The sequence below is a fragment of the Ursus americanus genome, chromosome 28, assembly GCF_024610735.1.
Source record: "Ursus americanus isolate L20-20 chromosome 28, mUrsAme1.1.p, whole genome shotgun sequence".
NCBI lineage: Eukaryota > Metazoa > Chordata > Mammalia > Carnivora > Ursidae > Ursus > Ursus americanus.
In genome coordinates, this window is record NC_142154.1 from 35887103 (window position 1) to 35910918 (window position 23816).

At 51.8% G+C, this 23816-nt stretch overlaps 1 protein-coding gene across 2 annotated transcripts in view; it reads right to left on the reverse strand.

Annotated features, from left to right (window-relative positions):
* Window positions 1–23816, reverse strand: part of SMAD6 (SMAD family member 6) — a 74547-nt gene that overhangs the window by 43683 nt on the left and 7048 nt on the right. The window contains exons 2-3 of one of the 2 annotated variants that reach the window (XM_045810604.2): window positions 20418–20474; window positions 16633–16710 (exon numbers count right to left, since the gene is read on the reverse strand). In XM_045810604.2, coding sequence (XP_045666560.2) covers window positions 16633–16710; window positions 20418–20474 — 135 coding nt within the window. The remainder of the gene's footprint in view (window positions 1–16632; window positions 16711–20417; window positions 20475–23816) is intronic. The other variant, XM_045810605.2, reaches the window with a different exon arrangement.

Here is a 23816-nt window from a genome sequence, read left to right on the forward strand (position 1 = left end):
AATAGGGGCAGGCAGGTTTTGACTTCCTTCCCTGATTACCCTCCCAAAGGGAAAGGCTCTTGTGGGGGAAAGAGCCTTAACTGCCAGCAGTGCCAAGGGACAGAGACCAGAGGCCAACCAGGCGGGCACCAGGGCAGCCGCTCTGGCTCCAGCCCAGCCCTGGACTATGGCACGGCTTTGGTGGCCAGCAAGCCATGGTCACCCCAGGTCCCACCTCTTTTGTGTGGATCAAGAGCTCTGGGACAGTGTCCCAGCATCCTCTTGGGGATATTGCCAGGGTCTAAGTTTCTCTCTATCCTTAAAGGGGAGGTCGGTGTGCAACAGCCAACCCAGTCGCGGCTCTCCACTGCCCAAAGCTGCCCGCCCTTCTGCCTGGAGCCCAGGCAGTCCCACCAACCAGGAGGCCCAGGTACGATGGCTCATGCTCGCCCAGGCCAAGGAGGCTGCTGTGGAGGGAGAGGCAGCGTGGACGGGTGAAAGGGCACACCAGCTTCTTTTTTTTTTAATGGTGGTAAAATACACATAATATGAAATTAACCACCATTTAACCATTTTTAAATATACAGTTCAGTGGCAATGAGTACACTCACCACATTATGCAGCCATCACCACTATCGAGTCCCAGGCCATTTTTCTCACCCCAACAAAAAGCCTGTGCCCATCAGCAGCTCCTCCCCATCCCACGAGCTTCTGAGTTCAGAGTAAACGTGGGTCCGAGTCACGGCTCCTCACTTGCTCCGTGTGTGCCTCTGGTAGAGAAGTGAAACCTCTCTGAGTCTCGGTTTCTTCATCTGTAAAATGGGATGACTCAGAGAGGTGCCGGGAGGATCAAAGCAAACAGGCATTAAAAGCCGAGCTGCTCCTGGCCCCATCCCAGGCCAGGCTGGGTCCTCAATGGCTGAGGACTCGCCTCGTCTCCCTTCCCCTCTCCCCCTGCTTGTACCCTTCAGGTTCCTAGGCTGTCTGCAGTGCTAAGGGGAGAGGAGGCGGCCTCCCTCTCCTCTAGGCAGAGCAACTGGAACGAGCACTAATGGGTTCCAGTGTTTTCCTCAGCCATGCCCAGACCCGGTTCCAAACCAAAGAGTTACAAAGGCCTTTAAACTCCACACTTGGGGTGAGGTCAGCCAAAACCCGCATTTCCAAGCACGGTGCTTTTATACTTTGAAAACAGCCAAACGTGAACTGGCCACTTCTGAGGGTCACAGCGCCTGGCAGCCTCGTGGCTGCCAGCACTGATGGCCGCCTCCCCAGCCTCTCCCTCCCTCCCGGCTGTGGAGTCACCTCCCACAGGGCTGTCTTTCCCCATCTGAATCAAGGGTGAAGGACTGGATTTGGGAACAGGAGACCCGTCCTCTCGTCAGGGTCAGCCCCTGTGTGACCCCAGGCAAGTACCCTCCCCTCTCATTCCTCTGCAATAAGGAGAGGGTTCCCTCGGATCAGGACTCAGCTCCCTTCCAGAGCTCCCACCCTGTAGTTTGTGTGAACGTCAAGCTCAGAGCTGGAAGGGATTTCACCAGGTCATCTGATCCAGTTCTCTCCACTGCTTTCCACTTCACAGACTGAGGCTGTGGCAAGTCACCCAAGATGCCACATGTCTTAGTAGGACAAATTCACACTTGACCATCTTAGGAAATGTCATGGGGCAGAGGTGATATTCCTGAGTCCAGGAGAAAAAAATAAATCTCCATTTTGGAACTCTTCCTCCAAAACATGGCACCCAATACCAACCACCCAAGCCATTGAAATCCTGTGCTTACAAAGTCAATATTTAAAAACTACTTGTGTTTCTATATATCAGTAATAATTGGAAAATGATTTACAATTTAACAAAAATACCAAGAAATACGAACTACATTGGTAAAAATGTAACAATGATGTGCAAGATCTATATTCTCTGATGAGAGAAACGCAAGACCTAAATATATGTAGAGGTATACCATATTCATTGATGGGAAGACTTAATTTTGTCAAGATGTCAATTCTGCCCAAACTGACGTATAGAGTCCATACAATCCTAATCAAAATACCAGCAGGCCTTTTTGTAGAAGTCAACAACTGATGGTACAATTAACAGAAAAAATGCAAATGCTTAGAATAGCCAAAACAACTCTGAAAAAGAATGAAGTCAGAGGATTCATATTAACCGCTTTGAAAACTTACTATTACCAGAGGCCACATTAATCAAGACAGTGTGGTATTGGTAAAAGGAAAGACAGGTAGAAAATGAAACACAACAGGAGCCAGAAAGAGAACACACATAAGATCAATGGATTTTTGATGAAGGGGCCAACATGACTTAAAAGAGAAAGGGTAGTTTTTTAAAAAAATGGTACTAGAACAATTGGACTTCCATACACACACACACACACACACACACACGTGCACACACATGCACACAGAACTTAAAACCTTATCTCACACCTCATACAAAAATTAACTTATCACGGATTATAAACCTAAATATAAAACCTAAAACTACAAAACTTTCGGAAGAAAACATAGGAAAAAATCTTTATGACCATGGGTTTGGCAGAGTTCTTTATACAACACAAAAAACATGAAAAGAAACAATTAATAAATTGGACTTCAGCACAATTAAAAACTTCTGTTCTTCAAAAGATTCCATTATGAAAATGAAAAGACAAGCCACAGACTAGGAGAAAGTATTTATAAAACATATATCTTTTGAGAGGACAGAGAACCAGAATATATAAAGAACTCTCAAAATTCAATAAGAAAGCAATCAACCCAGTAGGAAAAAATGTGCGAAGATTGAAACTGACACTTCACCAACGATATACAGATTGCACATAAGTGTATGAAAAGATGTTCAACATCATCAGTCATCAGCAAACTGTGAACTGATACCGCAATGACCTACCACCACACATCCATCAGAATGACTCAAATAAAAATCGACGGCCATCAAGGACTGGTGAGGACATGGAGTAACTGGAACTCTCCTGTGCTGCTGGTGAGACTGCAAAATGGTACAACCCTTGGGAAAACAGTGGAGCAGTTTTTTATCAAGTTAAATATTCCTTTAACCATACACCCAGCAAGCCCACTCCTAGGTATTTACCCAAGTGAAGTGAAAACTTACGTTCCCACAGAAACTTGAAAACACATTTACAGACAAAAATACTGGCAATAACTCAAATGCCCATCCATGAAACAACATGGCTGAATATCAAAGCATTCTTCTGGGTTAAGGGGAAAAAGTACAAAAGGCTACTTGCTGTATGATTAAATTCGTAGGATATTCTGGAAAAGGCAAAACTACAGAGACAGAAATCAGATCAGGGGTTTCCAGCAGCTGGGGGTTGGGGTAAGGGCTGACCACAAAGGGACACCAAGGAACTTTTCAGGGTGATGGAAATGTTCTATATCTTAGAACATGGGTGTGTGGCAGCGGTTACATTAACTGTCAAAATTCCTGGAACAGTACACTTTCAAGAAGTTTTACTGTATACAGATTATATCTTCATAAACCAAAACAAACACTAAACCCTATGCAGCCCCATGAGGACTTGTCTTGTTTCTCCAACCAGCCTGTGGACTTATGGACAGAATGAGGGGGTGGTTCCACCTGGAGAAGGGTAGTAACTTATCCAAGGACACAAGCTCTGGAATCAGGCAGATCTGGGTTCAAACCCCACCTCTGCCACTAATTAGCTTGTTGCCCCTGGGCAAATGACTTCTCCCCTGTAAGCCTCAGTTTGCTTATCTATAAAATGGGATACATAGTAACACAACCGACCTTACTGAAAGGGCATAAGGAACAAGAAACACGTACTGTGTCTGCCACATGTTTCACCCTCAAATTTTGGCATTATTACTATTTCTATGACAATTGTTATTTCTGTGAAAGAGCCAGGACTGAGTTTCAGGGAATGGCTCCAAACCATGTCTTCCTGCATGAGGTGGGCTATGCCAGGGACCAGGGCTACCAGTTTCCTAGTCACACCCCAAAGGGACAGAGACAGACCCAGGTCCTGTCCAGAAGGCATTCACACAGTCTGGTCGGGGATGGGGGATAAACTCAAAGCCAAATCAACTCCGGTCAAGGGAACAGTATGGAGGTGAAAACCACTGAACGTTGAGAAAAAAAAAAAAAAAAAAAGAGAAGCCGCTGTGGGCTGCCCAATCCCTGAAGGCTTCCTGGAAAAGGAAGGCTTTTAGTCTGCTTCAAAGGGCAGATCAGATGTCATTAAATCAAAGCAAAGGAGCTCTCAGGAAGGGGAGAACCAAAAGATCCCTCCAGCCCTCACGTCTCCCCCACCCAAACCCTGGCAAAAAGCAGCAGGCAGCCCGCAGCCTTGGCACTGCCTTCCAAGCAACAGCCTTGGGCCAAGGGGAGGTGCAGGCATGACAGCAGAAGGTCCAGGCACCATGCGTCAGCCGGGTACCCACATGTGTCCCCACATCTGGGCAGGAGAGTCCGACGGAGGGCTGGCCTGGAATGCTGGGCTTTCACTTTCCCCTCTTCTTCTTCTTTTTTTTCCCGTGGACCTGAATTTGGGATTGTCTGGGGAGTGTTTTCTTAAGCCCAAGTGTTTTTCCTGCAGCCGAGGCCCGCCCCCTCCTGCCCCTCCTGGGCCGTGGCTAAGCAGTGGCCAGTGAAACTGCCTGGCTCGGGAGGGCCGCCTTTGATGCGTGCCCCTCGGCAGACTTCAATGTCGCAGTGTGCACGGCCCCTTTAATAAGTTATTTCCGTGGAAAACCCTGGTAACTCGGTCATGAATCAAGCCTATAAACACCTCAAACCCATCAAAGCACCCAAGAAAGGGAGGGGGTGGGCGGGCAGAGAAAATCTCTTACGGTAACTCACACACTGCTCCCTCAGAAGGGCTCGGCTGCCCTGTCGTCAGAGGCCCCTCTGGGGCACAGCCAGCCCGCCCAAACAACGACAGGTCACCCCGACGCCCCAGGATCCAAGGCCCCGAAGGACACTGCCTGTCTGTGTGTCCCAGGGACGGTGCAAGAGTCCCAGCCCAATGCCCAGCAAGATTTACAGCCCAGAGCGGCAAACCCGGCCGGCGGCCCCCGGGGCACAGGAATGTAATAGTTTGGCTACTGGTGAAAGGCCCAGTTTATTGGAAACACACTTCTTTTCCAATGTTTGGTTTCCTTTCACTCTTTTCTCCTTTTTGTTTTTCCCAGAGTGCACCACCCAGGCCCTTTGGAAAGGGCACGGAGCTAAAAATCCTACCCTAGGGGTGAAGCCGGGAGGTGGGGTGTGGGACGTGAATCCATGGGGAGCTGCGGGGCCAAGGTGAGGCACCGCCCCTCTCCAGTCCCATCTGTACAATGGGTGGGACGAACCGAGCGTTCATCCTAGAAGGGTACAACAGCCTGGCAGGGCACGGAATAAAGCTGACCACACATTCAATGCACAGCCCAGCGAGTCCACTCCCGGCTAGATGTCCTTAGCCCCAGAAAGGCCCGTCCAAGAATACGTATCGACGCGTCATGGGTAGGAGCCCCAAACTGGGAACTGCCCAGGTGCCTATCAGTAGTCAGATGGATACGTCAGCCTAGGAGAACCATGGTGTGTGCCTATCCAGCAAGGAATGAGCACCCACAGGTATCCAGGACAATATGGATGAGACTCATGAACATTCTGGTGCATTAAAGAGCCCACAGGCTCTCTGGGCTGGTGACTGCCAGAAGCACGGGGGTGGAGGACGGCGGTCAAAAGGTACAAAACTCCAGTCATAAGATAAATATCCCTGGGGATATAACGTACAACATTGTTAACAGTACTGGATTGTAGATTTCAGAGTCGCTCAGGGAGTAGACCTTAGAAGTTCTCATCGCAAGAAAAAAAAATTGTCAGGAGGTGGTTATGAACGTTTAAATGTATGTGGTAATTGCTTCGTAACATACACATACACCGAACCATGCTGTACACCTAAAATGAACACAGTGGCATATGTCAATTATATCTCAATTAAACAAAGGAAACGAGAAGAGCCCAGAGCATAGGTTTCCATTCACACCAGCGTCAGAAACAGGAAAACGAGCCTACGGTATTCCAAGTCAGAACAGAGCTCAGCTCCCGTGCGGAGGGGCGGTGGGGTGGCACATGACAGGGGGCTTCTGAGGTCACATCATGTTTCTTGATCTGGGCAACAGTAACACAAATATGCCCAGTTTGGAAAAACTGCTCACTTGTGACATGTGTGGTTTTCTGCACACGTATTATATATATATCAATAAAAAGTGTACATTAAACGAACAAAACTCTATACTCCTGGGCTGCACAAACCCATCCGCTAAGGATACGGTCAATGCACCCATCAATCAATAGTATTTCTGGAGCACCCAGCCACGGCCCACCACAGAGAAAAGTCTGCTGCCCCCAAAGTGGCATTCAATGCCCTGCCGTGGGCCCCACTTCTTACTGCCCTGCCAGGGTCACTCCCATTCCCAGACAAGCATCTTCCCATGGCCTTGCCTTTGCCCAGCAGGCCCCGAGACCTGGGGTGCCCTTTCCCCTGTGGCCTGGTGAAACCCTCTGTCTGACCTTCGCCCCAACTCCACTCCCAGCATCCCCTGAAGCTGCCTGGGCCGCCTCTGTCTCCCAGCCTACACTGTTTCCTGAGGAAACAGCATTTACCCTGCCTCTCTAAGAAGCGATTTTTCCCCCCAATCTTTCCAGTTAGATTGTAAGTTTCCTGAGAAGGCCCCGCCTTGGGTACCTTGGCCTTCATGCGATCCTGTCCCACAGGCTGATGCTTGATTACCAAGTCACCTCGTTACCACTTACAGAAACTCAAATGCACACCCGGCATCATACATGTGGGGCCTCCGTGGTGGCCGTGAGGTGTGGCCAGGCCCACTTGTGAGAAGTGGAATAAGGCTGCAAAAGGGAGGCTAAGTTATTACACTGCCAGTTACAACACCTGTTTTAAGATGTCTTGTGCGCCCATCCCCAGAAGTGGTCAAGTGTAGGCTGGGGGCCCAGCTACAGAAAAGGCTCCTGCCTTGAGGGAAGATGGCCTGGATGCTCTAGGTCCCTCTAGATCTGGGTTCTTAGCCAGATATGACAATCACCTGGGGAATTTTTAAAAAATCCTGATGGCCTGTCCCTCCCCAGCCACTCCAGGATAGGGTCTGAGCTTTTTAAAAACTCTTCAGGGAACTCTAACGTGCAAAGAGGGCGGAGAACCAATGAGTTAGACCGACTGACCCATTTTACAGATGGAGAAGCCAAACAGAAGCAGTTTGAGACCACCAAGAGATGTGAGACAGAGCCAGGACTGGGAGCTGGGTCTCCTGGCCCCCAGGCCAGGAACAGCACTATCATTAAACTCAGAAGGAAGCTTCGGAGGCTCTCTCTGGCCTTTGCCCTGTGAGGAAGAGGGCAGGCAGCTAAGACACAGCTGGGCAGCCAGGTCGGAGGCGATGGGCCCTCTCTGCCATCCTCAGCTCCTCTCTCAGGTCAAACAGCACTGGGGACCCCAGAAGCAGGGTTCCTCCAACCCAAGTCACGGTTTCCTTGAACCAGAGACAGACGACATGAGCTTAGAGAATCGAGGGGTGCGGAGAACCCATGGTATCCCCATGAAATCTGTTGTGTTTTGTTTTAAACCCTCTCGGGGGACCGTTCTGTGAATCACAGATACAATCCCAGTACCTACTACACACCGAGCCCTGAGCTGGGCACTAGGTGGGGGAGACCCAGGCCCTGCCCCCCCAACAGAGTCAACCCCCCAAACCCTACTCCCAACATCTGCCCCAAGAGCAGCCTGGAGTCCTTGCTTTGTAAAGTGTCCCCTCTCCTCCTGCCACCCTGGGGGTAGGTTGGAGTGACCCTCCACATCCCTCAGCCTAGCAGGACAGAACCTGAGGCCCAGAGCAGACATGTGCTTTACAGAAGACCATACAGCCACCGAGCGTAAGGCTGGGACCCCGCACAGCAGCTGGGGAGCATATCTCCTCAGTGCCAGACATAAGGCAGCGGACAAGAAGGTGAGCAGAGACAGGTGGAGGGGTGGGGAGAGACACAGTCTGGGACTTCCTGGGGTACACACATCCTGATGGGCTGATACAGACAGCCTGTCTACAGAGGTGCGCCTCTGGGAGCCCCCATTTCAGCCTGTTCAGCCCAAGAAGCCAGAGCCAGAGTGAGAACAGGTGTACTTGGCCCCCACCTCCCTCCTGACACTCCCTTCTGCCCACAGCTGTCCACCCCCACCCCCGATGCCAGGCCGTGTGCTGGAGCCCACCTTCTCCCCCACCTGGCATGGAAGGCCCAACAGCCCTGCGGCTCCCAGCTCTGTCCTGTGCTGGCACAACCCTGGACGACTCAGAGAGATGAAAATGGTTTCCAGGCCCCTATCTCTGAGCACCTACCTCTCCTTTTAAAGATCAATTAAAGTCCCGGCAATGATTCACCTCGCAGTCTGGGGCAGTGGCTTTGATGTCTGCTCCAGACATGAGACCTCTGTTTTTCCAAACCCAGAAGCTTCTACCACAGGGTGAGGGTAGCGTCCCTCCCTCGGGCCAAGGCAGCCCCGGCTTTGCAGGGATGCCACCCGTAAGGCCTTCCCCTTTCCAGCTGAGGGTGCCAGGCCCTGACAGGGGTGGTGTGGGGAAAGGGCCCATAAACACCAGGAATTCTTTCCACAAAGGGCAACTGGGAAAGTGATGCATCTCCACTTCCCTTGGCAGCCAAGGGCCATGGAGGGAGAATGTTTCATATAAAAACATCTGACAAAGTACCTTCAGGATATATTTTCTGCATCAAAGAAGGAGCTCTTGGCAGCAGCCACTCTACCCCGACAAGGAAACTTTCGAGTGCGGCTCCCGATTGTTACAGACGCCCAGGGAAAGCGTGCCAGCGGGGACAGGAGGAGGGCGAGCCACAGAGCCCGGCAGACAGATGGTTGTGATTAGGCTGGATGCAACCAAGTGCATTTTCTGGAATTTCAGGTCTCCTCAGAAAACCTGCTGGTTCTCCCAGAGATGTAGGCTGCCTGAGGTGTAGTGAGGGGTAGGCACTGGCTGCCTCCAGCTCGAGCCAAACCACCCTGGGCAGGAACAGGACCCCCCCTTGGCCCCACAGCCCCCTCTCGGAGACCTGCCCCCCCCCCATGCCTCTGGTCATTCATGTATCCAGCCAGCAGCCATCCAATGAGCACAGCTGCTCTGGGACCTGGTGAGAGTTGTTCCTGCCAGAACTCAGGTCCCCGGGGGGCACAGAAGCACCAAGAGGAACCAGAACCAAGTCGGTCCTGTACCTTCCAGGGGGCGGAGGGGGCACTGGGCCAGACATGGGAAACCCCACAGGGGCCCGATGGCCTGAGTTCTGATCCCACTTCTACTGTCTTCTAGCGGGATGACCTTGGGTACATTACTCAACCTCTCTGAGCCTCAGTTATTTCTCCTTTAATTTGGCTACTAAAAGTAGCGACCTCACAGAGCTGCTGGGAGGATTCCATGAATGAATACAGGCATGGCACTTAGAGGGAGCCTGGCATGGAGCTCTGCATTTACTGTGATTCTCAAATATCCGTGATGATCTTATGTGTTCTCTCTTACTCTGGGTCCCTTTGTCCCAGGCAAAAAAAAAAAAAAAAAAATCATTTATTCCTTCATTCATTTATTCCACAGTGACCTCTGGCTATGGGCTAGGCCCCATGCTGAATGCCAGACAAGGTCCAGAGCCAAGCATATCCTAGAGTTCCTCTGGCCCCAATGACCACAGTCCCTCTGTTCCAGTCCATTCCTCCAGATTGAGGACAATCTCTCTGGATTCCTCCTCTTCCCCTATTCCCCCATCTCTCACATACTCACCTTCCAGCCATAAACAAATTCAGAACACGCAGCCACTGCACACCTCCCTGCTTCTGCACGAGCTGTGCCTTCTGTCCCACAGGCTGTCTCTAGCTCCTTGGTGAACTCCTAGCCATCCCACAAAACCCAACCCAGAATCGCCTTCTCCTTGATGCTTTCCCTAAACAGCCCATTCCCACCCCAACAGCGTCCCCTGCTCCTGCTTCTGTGCTGGTACTGAGCCTCACCCGTATCTCCACAGCACTTAGCACAAGAATCACTCACCAGTCTTGGCTTGCCGCCTACCTTTCCTTCTAGACCATTAGCTCCTAAAGGGGGAGGTCCAGGCTTTCTTCACTTTACATCACCTGCCACTGGCACGCAGTAGGTTCTTAATAAATGATCAATACATTGACTTGCCATCCCAAAGCCTACCATCAGGAAACACACCAGCCCTGGGTTCCTCTGTCAGGGACCCCAGAGGGTATAAGGCTGTGTGATCTCAGGCATGTCAGTTGCCCTCTCTGGGCCTTGGATTCTTCATCGGTCAAGTGTACCCTTACTCCAGGCCCCAAGCTTTAGTGCTCTCAGGGTAGGGAGGTGCAGGACGCTGAGCCCCTCCCTCTGCATGGCCTTGTCCCAGGCGCAGTTTTACTTTGGGACAATGATGGGAAGCTCAGGTACTGCAGGCCAGAAGCCCCAGCTCCATGCACAACCCCGAGGCCCAGGAGCTGGTACCCTCTGCCCAAAACACAGCATTGCCGAGGAGCCCCTGAGATCAGTGGCCCAATATACAGCTGAACAAACTGAGACAGGGGATGTGAAGTGCTTGCCCGAGGTCACACCACAGGGTAAAGCTCCAAGCCAAGCCTGGAAGCCACTCGAGCATGTTGACTGCCATCCTACACTGCTTCCTGCAAACCAGGTTGGCCACACCCTGAGAAAGGGCAAGGAGTCTGGGGCCATTTCTGAATTGGAGATGGCAAGCTGGTCCTGACCCGGGAGCCCAGCGTCAGTCCAGGCCCACCACTTCCAAGCTAGAGCCTGACCTGGGGGTAGGCAGAGCAAGTGGGGGCCACACGCAAAAGCCATCTTTTAATCTGTGGGGACGATCTGGGTTCAAGTCTAATTGTGTCTGGGTACCATCAGCCTCGAACCCCAGGTAAGACTTCCTTCCTGCTCTCCAAAGCCAAGTGAAACCCTCTTTGCAGCTAAAACTCCCCCGCGCTCCCTCCCATGCTCCCTCCTAAACCACTCGCCTGGCATGCAGCACCCCAGACCTACAGCCAGTAAGCACTGTCATGTGACAGTGATGTTATCCAGGCTCTGCCTGTCAGTCACCCAGGTGCGATCAGTTTGTAAAAACTGAGCTGGACACTTACCTGTACACTCTATATTATAATAAAAAGTTTTTAAAAAATATTACCCAGGCCCTGGCCTTCCCCTGCCTCATCTCCCTCCAGCACCTGGTGCTTTGTTTACTAACCCTTCTAAATTCCTTTGCTTTTTCAGCCTCAGGCTGTTTTCACACCTCCAGACCTTGGCACCTGCTATTTCTTCTCCCTCGAACACATTGACCCACCCCCAAACCTTGTCTCTTTTGTAGGCTCCTATTTATCCCATTAAACCCAACTTGGATATCACCTCTTCCAGGAAGTCTTCCTGGGCTGCCTCCCTACCACACCTAGGGTCAATCACTAACCTCTTCTTCCTCTAGGACAGCCTCTTCTACTACTTCTCATTATCACCGTGTCTTCACCTGTCTGTGAGTACCATGAAGATAGAGAGAATGTAATTTGTATCTCTGCTCCCGGCTGCCAGCCCAGCGGCTGCCACGCTGTCGCGGCCACATCTACCATATGCTGTGTGTCAAGCCGTGGCTGATTCACAGGCATCATCTCATAGCGGTTAAGTGCCTGCCCCAAAGTCCCACAACTAGGAAAGGGCACGGCTGGGACTTGAACACAGGGCCTCGAGGTGCACAGCCCATGCTCTTCAGCCGATTTCGCTAAAGAAACCCAGCACACACTGACTAAACTGAACGAAGCACCATGGAGAACAAAGAGCTCTAGGGTTTGTTAGACGGGAGTGCCTGAGGAGAGCATCTTGGGCCCTAGATGGAGGGAGCGGCTGGAAACAGTACTGTGCACCAACGCTCCTCTCCCAGCTTCCGTAGGCACGGACGATGAACACCAAACAGCAGCAACCCCAAAGGGTACCTCTTCAGAGACCACGGAGATGAAACGAGGCAGGTGTTTGGGCATGTGAACCCACCAAGGTTGTGACCTGGCTCTACTTGCTTATGCCTGCTGTGTGGCCCTCACCTCCTCTCCTAACCTCTCTGAGCCTCTGTTCCCAAACTCTGTCCATGTACAGAATGCAAGAATCCTAGAGAATGGACTGTGCCCTCGAGAAGCGTACGGTCTGGTTGGGAGAGGACAGACATCCACATGCAGCTGAGCTCCCGACCCCCCACGTGATCCTATCAGCTCCCTTCCTTCGCTGCACCTTTCCCTCTAAAAATGAGGGGCTCACCCTCACTGGCACAGCTCTAAGGGAACAGCATGCTCTGACGAATGAGATACCAGGACACACCTCCAAGGTCAGCCAAAGGGACAGCTCAGTCCCTTACTGGCAGCTTACGCCATACCCTGCACACAGTGGGTGCTTAATAAAGTGCTCGAACAGTTATCCAATAGGCACGAGAATAGGATACCATGGGGAGTCACTGGTTCCTGAAGAAGCGGGCCCAGGGCTGCACCCCCCCCCCACCCCCCGACCCCACGGCATGGGAGTGAAGCAGGCCCGGCTTCTAAAGCAACACAGCGCTTCAGGCTCTCATTAAGCGGCCGGACGCTCACTCAGCACCCAGCACGGGGCCTGATCTGGCTGCTCCTTCTCACCCAGGCCATAATGCTCCTCCTGTCGTGTGCATTCTATTCTTCTAGCCTAGAGCAGCTGAGGGCCAAGAGAACCCTGTCCTCTTCCCTCAACCCTCCTCAGAGCAGCCGTGCCTACATGGCCCTTCGTCCCCTAATTCCCTAAATTATGGCATATTCTACCTTCACAGCAGCAGGAAGGGTTGTCAGCCAGCCACTCACACCTTAGTATGAATTTAACTAGCTAACCTTGTTGTCCTCCCCAAACTAGACTGAAATCTAAGGAACAGGAGAAAGGGAGAGGTATTGCCATGGAGGGGGTGGAGATAGCCTGAGGGGGCTTTAGATAGTCAAGGGCAGCACCCCAGGCCCTGAGCTAGGCCAGGATTCCAGATTGTCAAGCTTCTGAAGGCACCCCGAAAGGGACTTCTAGGCTTCCAGGACTCCGGGCGTCAGAGTCTTTGGCTCTAGTGGAAGCTCTATGTTCTGCCCCTCACCGAGCAATCTTAGTGGAGTCATCTGTCCCCTCTGAGCCTGTCTTCTGTTTAGCAGGGATCATGCACCTAGGAGCTGTTCACCAGATCAGAGGAGTGTCCCGTCAACCATTCAGCAGAGAGCTACAGTGAGACCCTCTCCTGTCCTGCCACCCCCCTACCCTGCCACCCACGTGTCCTTGCCTGCCCCAGCGACGACTGCACCTCAAAATGCCCACCATCCCCCTAAAGTGGCCTCAACAACAGGACAGGAAAGTGAAGTAGAGACCTTGGAACTGGATAAAAATAGACAGTGCAAGGCAAACAAGAGTGGGCTCCGTCCCGGGGCTGCAGATGTTCCGCTCAAGAGAGGGGCCAGGCTCTCAGGAACGGCAGCCCCTCGGGACTCAGGGAGACAGAAGGCGCTGGGGCAGCTGGCCGGTGTGGTCTCCGGGCGGTCTGTACCACCTTGCCCGATGGTTGACAAGGATGAGCACAGAGCTCTAGACCTGTGCCCACCCTTGCACCCCATCCCCGGTTCTTATGCAGGGCCAGGCTGTCCCCGGGCTCTTTTGATCATGCTCCCTTGCCCCTATCCCCCACCAGGGTGTGTCTCCGGGAAGGGGATGGGAACCCTAGCTGTGGAATGCCAGGCAGGACCCTCAGGGCACGAAGGCTGGGCAGTCACACAGCTCGCTTGGGCTCCCAGCTGGAGCCTGCCACTTACAATTCAGGAATTTGGGCAGCTGGCCCAGCAGTAAGCCTCAGTTTCCCCACCTATAAAACAGGGGGAATCACATCTGTCTCACTGGGTTGCAGTAAGGAGTCAATGAGATGGAGAATGACCAGCTCTTAGCAAAGCGCTAAGTAGTGAGTGTCATAAGTGTCAACTGTTGTGAGCAGCGGCCTTATTATCTGTCCTTGAACATCAAACACCCTGGCCTGGCCCGACACATTCTGCCTGGCAGCTTTCTGACCTCACCTTCCGCCCTGCCCTTAGGCAAGCCCCGCATTCCAGCCTAGCCCAGGTGACTGCTGCCTTCACCCATGGAGACTGTCACCCCTCTAGGCCTTCTCCTCACCCTGCAGAGCCTCCATCCCTGAGCCTGTCCTCCAGGGTGACAGCTACCACAGCCCCAAACCTAGGAGCTCCCAGGAGGCGAGGGCAGTGCCAGCCCAGTGGCCCTCTGAGTCCCACAGCACAAGGAAGCTGGAAAAGTTGACCAGCGAGCCCCCAGAATGGGAGGAGACGCATGACATCCCCGGAAGGTGTGACCACATAGGGAACGTTCCACTCACCTCTTGAGACAACCTCAAACTCAGACCAAAGCCCAGCAGACCCCGTTTGATCCCCCACCCCCACACCGGACACCCCAAACTTCCTCCTCAGCTCCTTTAGCCCCTCAGAATTCCAAGCCACTGGGCGCCAAATTTTCTCATGCGAACCATGTGGGCCTCATCCACAGTAAACAGCAGCAGGGCTCTGTTCACTGGCCAGTACCACACACCGCTCTGGGATGACTGGGTGGTAATCCGAGACACCGGGCCAGGCCCAGGGCCCCAAAGGCAGCCAAACCTAACAGCCCCGGGGTCTCTGGACGTGTCCCTCTAGAGGGCGCTCTCTCCCGGTTCTTGTTTGTCCTCTGGGGTCTGCTCCTTTCTGCCTGAGCCACACACCCAGCCAGCTCTGGGAGGACACAGATCCAAAGAGACCATAACTGCAAATAGACCCAGAGGGTGGAATTCTCGAGCATCTCTGCAAATGGGAGTTTCCACCATTAAGGGGCAGGGGAGAGCAGAGAATGTCGAAAAGTTACCCATCCATCTAGACGACCCATGCCAATGCAATGCACCTACATTAAGTACATTCCGAGGGTCGGCAGGGGCGCAGAATAATGCATTCAGAAATACCGTTCAGTCTCTTGCTTCAAAATCCTATGTGGCTTCCATCCACACAGGCGCAGAAGAAAAAGAATGGATTAAAATATTAACTTCCTGTGTTCATCTGGTAAGGTCTTTCAGGGAAAGACATTGTAACCAAGTAGGGGCCGAAAGGTACAGAAGAAAACCCCAATCAGAGGGGCCACCAGAGACCAGAAGGCAAGGGGGACCCAGAAGACCAGGATGCGAGTACCAGCTGTGTCATGAGCCCCACACTATGGGAGCCTGGGCAAGTCACTTCCTGCTCCAGCTTCTCATTTTCCTATCTTTGAAACAGGTGTACTAGTGTGACCTCCCATGGTTGTGATGGAATACAGAAAGAACGGGGAAGGGCTTGGACCTGGGTAATGGCCAGGCAGCCACACGCAGCCAGCATCGTGTCCCCCTTAGAGTCATGGGGAGGGGACGGCAAGAATGACAGCCAGAATTTCACATAGGGGAATGGAGGCACTGGAGGTACATTCCGCCCTTGCAGAAAAGGGGGATGGGACAGCAGTCAGGAGCACAGCAGCATGGTGGGGAACGGCTCTGCTACTATGTAACCCGGGGCGAGTACTTTACTACTGTTCTGAGAGGATGCACATACAGGGCCCGAGCAGAGGACATGGCCAAAAGGAAGCACTCCATAAACAGTTATGGTCACTGCTGTTGCCATTACGCCATGGGCATGGGGCAGGGGAAGGACAGCTCAGATGTACACAGAGGCCCTCACCCAGAGAGCCAGCCATGCCCACTTGGGAAGCAGCTCCAGCCTGTGGCTGTCCCGCCACGCAGCACAGACGCAGGCCGCAAGCCCCAGCTGTTTTCCTAGCACACCCATCCGCCATGCTCCCAAACGGTCCCATGGACCTCGGCACCAGAGTCCCTCCTGGCTCCAGATACCCCCAGGTCCCCAACAACCTCTCACTTCTTAAGGAAAGCTTGGCTTAGGTATTCCCGGGAATGGGAGGATCCCTGTGGCCAACTCTTCATTGCAGGGGGTTGGGGGACTCCAAACTGGGGTTCTCTCTGCTTCCTAGCCCAGCATTCACTGCTCAGCGAGAGACATGGAAACCACCAGCATTTGGCAAACTCCTCGCTTGCCAGACCCTCCCCCAAGCTCATTCTACCCACTCTATTTCCCGTCTTCTGTCCCTCCACGTCCGTCTCTTCCCAGAGTGCGGACAGGAGGAGAAAGCCACAAAGATAAATGTATACAAACACATGCGTTTTGTGGCCTCTCGGCAGCTGGGAGAAGAGGCTCCCCTGATACACTGAGGGGCGGAGGGCTGTGCTGCGCTTTCACCAGTTCCACGAGAGACAAGGTGGAGACAACTGGTGAGCATGTGGCCAACAGGCACTTTCAAAGTGACCATCTTTAGATCTCATTCATTCCGATTGTTCTTAACCCCAAGGACGCCGGCGACAGAGACAGTGAGTCTTCCTATCTAAGAGGAAGGAGGAAAGTGGCAAAGAAAAGGAGGGAAGGGATCAAAAAGGCCTCCATCGAGCCCTCCCTCCCTCCCACCTGTCCCCTTCTGTGACGTTCAACACCGTACAAGGACAGAAATGCCAACCTGAGAATTCACCCGGGGCGGTGATGAGGGAGTTGGTGGCCTCCGTTTCAGTGTAAGACAATGTGGAATCAGATAGATCTACGGAGCAAAGAGAAAGACAACTTAGTTGGCTGTGGAGCATGCCTCTCTTCTCTCTCGCGCATCTGTGTGTGTGTGTGTGTGTGTGTGTGTGTGTGTGTGTGTGTGCGCGCACGCGTGCACCCGTGTGCCCGTGTGCATGTGTATGCGCACACAAGGGCTTACAAAGGGCACCGTGTCCCTCCCAGCTTTCTGATGCCACTCTGTAACCTCGTCCCATGATCACACGAGACCAGGCCAGCCAGCCCTGGAACTCCTCTGGAAAATGCTGACTCCTGCAGCCTTGGCACCTGAAAAAGTCTCAACTACTCTGACCACAGAAATAACCCAAGTTCAGGGGACTGAGCAAGTAGCAACTTGGAGCCTCCGTGGGTAAGGTTAAATTAAGCCCCTAAACAATTCATAGTTGCTGTGCTTAATTACCACCATTAAAATTCTTCAAGTTGTTCCTTCTTGCTTCCTTCCTTCCTTCCTTCCTTTCCTTCCTCCTGCTGGAGCTGGGGAAGCTCTGTTTTAACAAGTTACCAGCCACCCTCACTCTGTCCCACTTGCACCCCTCTAATTAAGGGCTCAAGCATTTGCTCCCAGATTAACTTTTTTTCCCTCTTCCCTCCTCCACTCCTTAACATCCAAACCTGCTCACAGAACAACTTTCAACGCCTGGACTGGTTTTTTTTAAGACGTTCATTTTTTTTAAAGTAATTTTAAGTGCTTCATATGACGTGCATTATTTGTTTTCCCCTGTCTGCAGTGCAGTGAGATGGGGAAAGGAAAATCTTTTGCACGTTTTCTTTTGAACGCTGAGCTGCTACCCAGACAAGCCGATGCCTTTTTGGGCAGGCGGACTCGCAAAATTTTTCCTCTGCTCCCAGCCACGAGGTGTTGTCCGTGTGAAGGAGTCATAAGGCATGTCCTGTGAGGCTGACAGCTCGTCACCTTCTTACCCAGCTCAACCCAGGTCTGGCTCAGCTGGTCCCACCTGGCTCAGGACAGCCACTCCGAGCTGGGGATTCCTGGGACAGAAACCGTTAGCCAAGGCCCTGGCTAGTTAGAATTCCATTCGGTCCTGCAGGATTTTTTTTTTCCCCTTTTACCACAAGGTTTGGGGAACGGGAAGATGAAACATTAACCAATTTGGGGTTTTTGTTTTGTTTTGTTGTTTCCCACTTGCCAGATGCTGACTGGGTGTTCTGGGTTTTATTTTGGTTTTTTTGGTCTCATGTGATCGATCACAGAGGCTTAGAAGTGAACTGACTTTTTGTTTATGAAAAAGCAACAATGCAAGAAAAAGAAAATAATACAAAAAATAGCTCGGACTATTTATCAGGGCACGAAAAAGTTATCTGCTGGTAAAATGTGTTAGGAGGGAAATAAGGACAGATGGAAAATCTCTTTAAAATAAAAATAATACCCACAATGCCCAAGTGGGAACTTCTTAAGAGAGTTTTGCTTTTCACATCTAATGGTCCCGAAGTGTTCAGTGCCCCGAGTCTTGTCTGAAGTAGCAACATTGCAGGCTGAACCTTATTTCCACGGGAGCCGCTAGAGAGCCCCAGTGGACAGCTTTGTAAGTGAGGGTCCCAGGAGGGGGAACGGTTTCCATTTTTCACGGCTCATGAGGCCCTATCATGCATTCTTCCAAAGCCTCCCATTTACTGCTTCTAGTGACCCCTGACATCGGAAGCAAGGCAGTGGCTGGTGGAGAAAAAGAACACTCCCGACCTCGATCACTGCTCAAGTCCCACGGAGGGACCCTGTCTGGAAGCTGGGGCCCCAGGCTTGCATCCCACCTCTGCCATCAGTCATAAAAATCAGGGCTCACCAACTTTTTCTGCAAAGGGCCCCACTGTAAATAAAGCTTTCAGCCTCGTGAGCCACACGATCTCTGTTACAGCGACTCAACTGAGTCACTGCAGTGCAGAAGCGGCACAGACGAAGTGGGAACGGGGGCACGCGGCCATGCTCCAGCAGGACTTTCTGTATGGGTGCTAGACTTTGAATTTCATATCGTCTTCACACGTTAGGAAATACTGTTCTTTTGATTTTTTTTAACCATCTACAACAGTACAAACCGTCCTCAGTTCACAAGCTGTACGAAAACAGCTGGTGGGCTGCAGTTTGCAGACTCCTGAGCTGTGTGACCACCAGCGAGTGTCACTTCCTCTTTCTAGGCCTCAGTCGTCCCATTTGTAAAATAACCGAGACACCTGTTGACTTCCAAATGGTCACTCTGCAGGGCCAGGCGCGGTCTTGGTTTTTGCTGCTTTAGCACAGGCTGACCCGCGATTCCTCAGGGCAATGATCCTTGACATTCAAACGGAGGGGCTACATTTACTAAGAACACTTGGATTTTTTTTTCCCCTCTAATGGAACTAGGGATCTCCTAAGCGACTAGTGCAATTATGTTGACTTGGGAAATGCTGAGACAAGCCCGTGAGGGAGGGATGGGGAATGGCTGAGCTGAATAGGGGGGATGCTCGTGGGTTTCTGCCTCAGCCCTGCTGCTCATTAGCTAGGGGGCCCTCTCCATCCCTCAGCCAGATTCCTCATCTGTGAAGTGAGGGGGTCCCACCAGATGACCTCTGGGGTTCCCCGGAGAGCTAAATAAAGCTCCTCCATCCACGGGATGACCAGACGTGGGGAGAAACAATGAGGAAGTTGCCATCATTAAGCCACTGACTCACACGCCATCATGGGACAGCCTCTGTCCCCCTCGACTGAAGAGGTCAAACTCCTGAGCGGACCCGGTGGGCACTTCTGACGCCACAGGGGGGCCTGGAAAGAAAACTGGCCTGGATGCCTGAGAGTCTGTGACACTTAGAAGTGACCTCCCAGATGATGCTGACACAGGCTACTGGGAAGAGGCCTTTACCAAAAAACAAAACCAAACCCACTTCTTGTGGTCACTTGGTGGAATGTATTAAGCATCACTGCCGTGCCAGCTGACTTCGAGAGCCTGAATCCCACGGGAACTGCCTGGGTCACAAAGTTGCTCTCCTCGTACTAGTAAAGCCAAACTAACTGGCCCCACCCCTGGGACCCTCCACTGGAAGGTACAGCAGGGCCAGAAAACAAGCTCAAAACCACAAGCCTCTACTCCAGAATATGAGCTGCTCGTCTAGCCCCAAGGTTTTCCAGAAAACACGTTCTGCCTCCGAATGGGACCTGCCTGAAACAGTGACTACGTCCACTGAGCGCACCGAGGGGACGGACCATGCCAGGGGCTTTCTACGCCGATACACAGGCTGTCTCCACGGTCCAGCTGTTGTTTCTGCCCAGGTGAACGTGTTGGCTTGGCATGGGGGGGGGGACCACACGGCTCCTCTCCACAGAGACTTCATGCTCTGTCATAGTGCTAATTACCGCAGGCTAAAAGGAGAGCAACCGAGGGCTGGGGGAGGGAGAGAGGAAGAGGGAGAAACACCACCCCATCTCCAATGAGGTGCTTAAGCCAAAACCCATTCATCTCCCACAGGCCCATGTTTAAAGGTCACAGAGAGGTTAATGATGAGCGGAGGAATTTCGAGATGTAAATAGCTCGCTGCAGAGCCTGGGTCTGCTTTGGCCCAGCTGTAGGTGTGTTTGTAAAACTTCGCCCCATTGCAAAGGCAGTCAGGCCTGCTTTCCCCACCCCTCCCCTCCAGGCCTTCAGCACTGAGGCTGGGCCCCGGACTGAAAGGGAGCTGGGTGGGAAGGAGGACACTTACCCAGTGGCTTGTACTCGTCGCGAGGAGACAGCCGAGAATAGGGGGGTGGTGGTGATTCTGGAAGACAGGAGACACAACACGTCACGGCTGGGGCAGGGGAGGTCACACCTGGGGGTTCGACCTGCTTTTGATTATTGGTGTCCTCAAATAATAAGCCCAGCCCCCAGGAAACTCTCTTCTCCCACCACCTCTCTTACCCAACAGGTAAGGCTGCGGGCTCAGGGTACAGACCCAGACTCAAGCCCTCATCTGCCCCCTTTGGCTGTGTGACCTCAGGCAAGTTACTTCCCCTCTCTGAGCCTGTCTCCTCAGCTCTAAACAGGGACAATAATCATAAAGACCTGCCAGGTTCGCCAGGAGGGCAAACGGAGAGAATATATGTAAAACAGCTCTCGGTACTCTGGAAAAGTACCTGTACAAACACTAACTGTTGTCCTTGTAACAAATGAAACATGGGAGCAAGGAAAGGCAGAGCTAGGGCTGCCTGATAAAACGCAGGCTGCTCTGTTAAATTTGAAGTTTGGATATGCGTGGCATAATTTTTAGTATACGTATATCCCTCGCACTATTTGGCAACTACGTATACTAAAAAATTATGTGCTGTGTTTATCGGAAATTCAAATTCAACTAGGCATTCTGTCCTTTTATTGGCTAAATTTGGCAACTCTAATCAGAACTGAGTGTGAGAGGTACAGAAGCTCCTTTCCAACTAAGCTGCATTACAACTGACATTCTTCAGGGGCAGGAAGGAGGGCAAGACAGGCTAGAACCCAGGAAGGCAACCCAGCTTCCGAGATGGGAGACCTTAAGCCGGTCACTTCCCGCTAGCTCTCAGCCTCAGTCTCCCCCTTTGTAGAGAAGGGGCAGACCCCAAGCTCTCCATGACCTCCCAGCTCAGACCCTCTGTGATTCCTTATTGTCTACGGTGTTTTTCTTTTGGTTTCCTTTCATTTGCCTAAAATACTCCTCCTTAAAAACATATATTTTGCCTTCAGAAGAATTCCTTAGCCTCTTGCTTTAGGGGAAGTAACAATTTGCTAAACTAAGTAACAATTTGCATGAATGAAATGACCCTTCATTTTCCCTAAATGAAACTAAACACCATCAAATCGCAAACTAAAACAAACTCTCAGTGGTAGTAAAGCGCTAATAACTATTATTAGGCAGGTATCAGTAATGACACAGGGGTAATAAGTGTTTTTCACGATTATAATAAGGCACAACTAGCTGTAGGAGCTTTTGTTTTGCTCTGTACAGCCAATGCAGCTTCCCTTCTCCCCCACCCAGCTTTTCCAGCCTGAAATTACTTCAACAAAGTCAAGGCTCTGAGGTCTAGAAACAGGGAATCTTTTGTGGACAGGAGTTTGGGAGAAGGAAAAGTGAATCATGGAATAGGCACTGGGAGAGAAGCAAACATTTGCTGAATGCCTACCCTGTGTCTTTCTCCATGCCGGGCACTTTCAACTCCATTTATTGCAAATCATCGTATTCTTTTGGAACCTAGGTACAGCGTGGTTCGTCACGCTTCTGGGCACCTATTCTTATTTCGTCCTTTCTCAAAAATAAACAAGATGGCCATTATTATTCCCATTTTACAGATGAGAAGACTGACTTGCCCAGTGTCCCCCAGCCAATCATGGTGGGACTGGAATCTGGGCCCAGGCCTGACTCTGCTCTACATCCCAAGGACACACGCAATGAGAGGCACCCTGTATTACACCCCTTCACCCCAGTCCACCACATGCACAGGAAGTGCTCAGTCAACGTGTGTGGACAAAGACAATGGTGACCAGGATAATGGAGAGGTGGGGGCTTCTGCGGACAAAGGTGTGGAGAGCGAGGACCTAGAAGTTCAAAGGGGTGACCCAAAGGAGACCCCCAGCAAGACCCCAGGAAGGGAACTCTTCGCCTTCAGTAGGAGCCGCTTGGCCCACTGGTCCTCGAGGCCTTGGAGGGGCTAGAGACCAGACTTGAGTGAGGACCAGCCTCTCAGGACAAGAGGCAAAATGCTAGTAGGGCTACCGCTCCCAGGGAAAGAGAACTGGGGCGGGCGCTCCCACCGCACCGTGACCACTGAGGCCTGGCAGGGGGAGGTGACTCCCCCAGGGCCACACAGCAAACTGGTTGTACAGCCGGAGCCACAGCCAGAAGCCAGGTCTCCTGACCCCCAGCCTCATGCCCTGTCCACTCCCCACTCACTTACCGGAAGGCCTGTAATTCCTGTGTTAGGGTTCCTTTTGCAAAAAGCTGATTGGCTGAGGCTCAGGCCACACATGGTGGGGTGCTCTGGACAACTGCCCTCCCAGATCTGTCCCCCAAAAGTGAAACTTGGCAGCAATGGGAAGTGGTGACTGGAGTCAAGCCACTGTCATCAACCCCAGCATTTCCCCCAGGAGCTGTTTATCTGGGAACCAAAATGTGGAGGGGAAGAAGGGCTATCGAAGTCCCTTCTTGAAAGAGACCCCGGAGACTCCCACCACCCACGGCCATTCCCGGCCTGGGTGTGTCCTAATGTGAATGAAGCAGAAAGCAAATCTATAAATTTGAAATGTCCCTCACGCCAGCTCGTGAGGAACTGCAAAGCTTTTAGAAGGGACTTGACCAGCCCCCATTTGCTCCAGCAAAATTGTTCGCAAGGAACTGTTGAACAACTTTAGAGGCTGGAAACTGAATGCAAATTCCATCCTGGGCAAGTTAAAAAGTATGAAGGCCTATGGACTCCACCCCAAGACACAAGGATTTATAATGTCACAAGCTCACCCGGCTCAACTACTCCTTTTAACTGGTTGGGGCACCTGAGGTCCAGCCAGGTAAAGGACCCGTCCAAGGCCACATAGGAAGGCAGGAGATGTAGTTTTACTTCTGTGAAACAAAGCGGGAGGCCAGGTGGGGACCAATACCGAGTTACCTGTTTTCAAATAACTGAATTCTCATTCACATACCCTAAGGTTCACTCTTTTAAAGTGTATAATTCAGTGGTTTTTAGTATATTGAGAGTTGAGACCAACACCACCATGTAATTACTGGACAGTTTCCTGTCCCGTTAGCAGTCAGTCCTATTCCCTCAACCCCCAAACCCTAGGCAACCACAGATCTACTTTCGGTCCCTATGGATCTGCATAAGCTGGACATTTCACACAAACAGGTTCCCATCGTACGTGGCCCTTCTTTGCCTCGGCCTGGTGCTGTCAAGGCTCGCCGGTACCGCAGCGTCTACGGAACTTTTTTATGGCTGAATGGTATTCCGCTGTCTAGATATACGACATCTCATTAGCCGTTCCTCAGCTAATGGACGTTTGGACTTTTTCCATTTTTTGACTATTAGGAGTAATCATAATGCTGGTATGGACAGTCCTGGGCGACCTTGAACTGGCACCCCCACTTCACTCCCACACTTCC